This window comes from Adiantum capillus-veneris, chromosome 10 (assembly GCF_014529385.1).
Source record: "Adiantum capillus-veneris isolate H3 chromosome 10, ASM1452938v2, whole genome shotgun sequence".
NCBI classification, from domain to species: Eukaryota; Viridiplantae; Streptophyta; class Polypodiopsida; order Polypodiales; family Pteridaceae; genus Adiantum; species Adiantum capillus-veneris.
In genome coordinates this window covers 107,716,000-107,718,478 of record NC_140940.1, presented here as the reverse complement: position 1 = coordinate 107,718,478, position 2,479 = coordinate 107,716,000, and the positions used below count along the sequence as shown (strand labels likewise).

Below are 2,479 nucleotides of genomic sequence, written 5' to 3'. Positions count from 1 at the left end.
ATTAATATTGATAAGCAGAAAACCACACCAACTAGCCCAAGGACTTCTTGAGTTTCTTAGATAAGTGTTGATAAAAAGCCGACGGCCTTTCTTCAAGCTAAGGTATGATCTGGTCATCAATTTCATGTTAATTATTTCTTCGTGAAGTTAAATTGTTACCTCCTAAACTTTTGTGATATGTATACAAAATGGAAGCAAGCATAATTCCACATTATGATATCCAAATTCGGACTATTCAGACCAAAAACTGCAAAAAGGCGTCTTCCACATCAAAAGCTCAATCCTTCGCAATCAGCTTCATCAAAATATTACTTACACCCTTTGACCATTCATCTGACCCTCTTGGAGCTGAGCACGATAGACAGCTGATCGAAAAACCAAAAATGAAAAACCAGCATAAACCACACTAACTTGAACTATTGATCAAATACTTTTGTCATCAGCAAGAAACAACATATATTGTACTGTACATCTTCAGTACTATATATTTTGAAATAAAGTCAGACCCATATCCCCTTCAATACTCCACACTGAGTGAGGAGAAAAATCCTAGGAATGCCATCAAGCAGCTCAGAAGCTGATTACATTTACCCTCATTGTTAATATATATTACAAGCTCTAATGAAAAATCTGTATCACGATTTGCTGCCATGAGTATTAACTTCGACTCACCTCGTTTCAACTCATATCCGCGTCACACATTAGGATGTGATACTGATTACAACAAGTTCTCCTGAATCATAGAACTCAACTCACTGATCAACAAGAATGTATCGCAGTCAATCCTTGCATTCTAAAGGAATGCAATCTATTCTTGTGTTTGAGGTGAAGATACTCGAAACCAATGTGCAAGAGTGGCAAATTCAATACCCATAAACACTTTTCTGTCTTTTCCCACGCGGAGCCTGAGAAGCAAATGACATGAGGTCGGGAACCACAGATACATCATCAATATCTGGTACAGATACATCATCAATATCTGGTACAGATCCCACACCATCCCTTCGTTGCTTTCCCTTCGAGCTTGATTCTAGCACTTGCATGTTTGCTGTGTAGATTGAGAATGGCACTTGCGGGACCTCTGCCAGAGAGTCCCTACATACGTACTCATCGAAGACAGAAAGCTCTGTCAACCAGTCCTGGTCGCTAAGTGCCGCCAAATCCGTCTACAATCACAAAGATAGGCATCAAATTGACGCAATTCATCTATTCGCATTTCATACAAGCATGCACACACAATGCAAGCTTAAATTTCAACTGGGTGCTCTACATTCAAAATTTGACCTTTGAGAACTCCATGTCTGCAAGCGAATAACCAGAAACAAGATCTGTTAGATCCAAACTCTGAATGTTTTGCCATTCCTCCATATGCTTTTCAGAGTTTGGAACATTGTCTTGAAGCTTGGCTTCTACACACTCCTCGGATGACTTTGTGCTGGATAATGTGACAAAGGAGCTGTTGCTTGCAGACATTGAGGCAACAGGAACTCCATCAGAGGGAGTTTGAGGTCCGGGTGCCTCAGGTTTTGTCGAATGAGAATCTTTATCTGCATGTTGTTGTTCGCTCTCTAGGGCTACTTGAACACCCGTGGCCAAAAACCGCTGGTGACCCGCGGCCAGTGTGTTCACAGCATGAATGCATTCATCACAATCTCGACAAACAAGAGCTCTATCTTCTAGACAGAAGATGAAAGCTCCCTTTTCCTGCAAGAATGAGAAATCTGTCAAGAAGGCAACCCCAGCTTATCACAACCTCAGCTTGTAAACACACATGCACGCAACAAGCAGAGGCGCATTGGGAAAAGATCAGGTTGTCTTGCCTGGCAAATGTCGCAAAGGGGCAGAGGAGAATTGCTGCCGTTAGGGTTGTTGTGAAGCAGACGGAGGCGTTGGTGCTTGCTGGCGAGCTTGTTGGCCGCGTGCACCCGCTGGTCGCAAGAGAGGCAAAGGGCTGCCTCGTCGGCGCAACACACTACCTCCGCCAACGCCTTCTCGCAGACGTCGCACTGCACCCTCATGCTTGCCGCATATGAGAGAGGGAGAACGTTCGAGCTCGTGAGTGCTTCCGTGTGTGTGTGTGTGTGTGTGTGTGGCGAGGGAGGAGCAAATCCCGAATCCCCACTTTCGCGTTCCACCACAAGCTTGCAGCCATGTCACACTCTTGTTTACACACCTCCATTTGGAAATGGGCGGGTGTCCAAAATATGGCAGCTAGAATACACATTGCCATTTCTGATTTGGCCAATGAAATTGGGTAGCATGAACTCTGCTCTTCCGATGAAATTTCCTAAGCTGATGAAGACGCACAAAACTGACTCCATACGATAGAAATTCACCATCAAGAGCGGTGTGAGCAATTCCCCAACAAAACTTGAGGTAGACACCATCATGTCCAAATCTATCTTGCATTTGGCGCTCAGCTAGCTGCCAACAATGAAACAGAGTCCATGGAAATGGCATGGTGTATGCAAGCTAGTAA

At 44.1% G+C, this 2,479-nt stretch overlaps 1 protein-coding gene across 1 annotated transcript; it reads right to left on the bottom strand.

The window, feature by feature from the left end:
• Positions 1-397: 397 nt before the first annotated feature.
• On the bottom strand, positions 398-2,118 carry LOC147449432 (B-box zinc finger protein 25-like). The gene is made up of 3 exons (XM_086521880.1): positions 1,821-2,118; positions 1,285-1,704; positions 398-1,166 (listed from the first exon to the last, which is right to left on the bottom strand). Exons 1-3 carry the CDS (start codon positions 2,016-2,018, stop codon positions 864-866), a joined length of 921 nt encoding a protein of 306 aa, XP_086378006.1. The 5' UTR covers positions 2,019-2,118; the 3' UTR covers positions 398-863.
• Between the last annotated feature and the right edge of the window lie 361 nt (positions 2,119-2,479).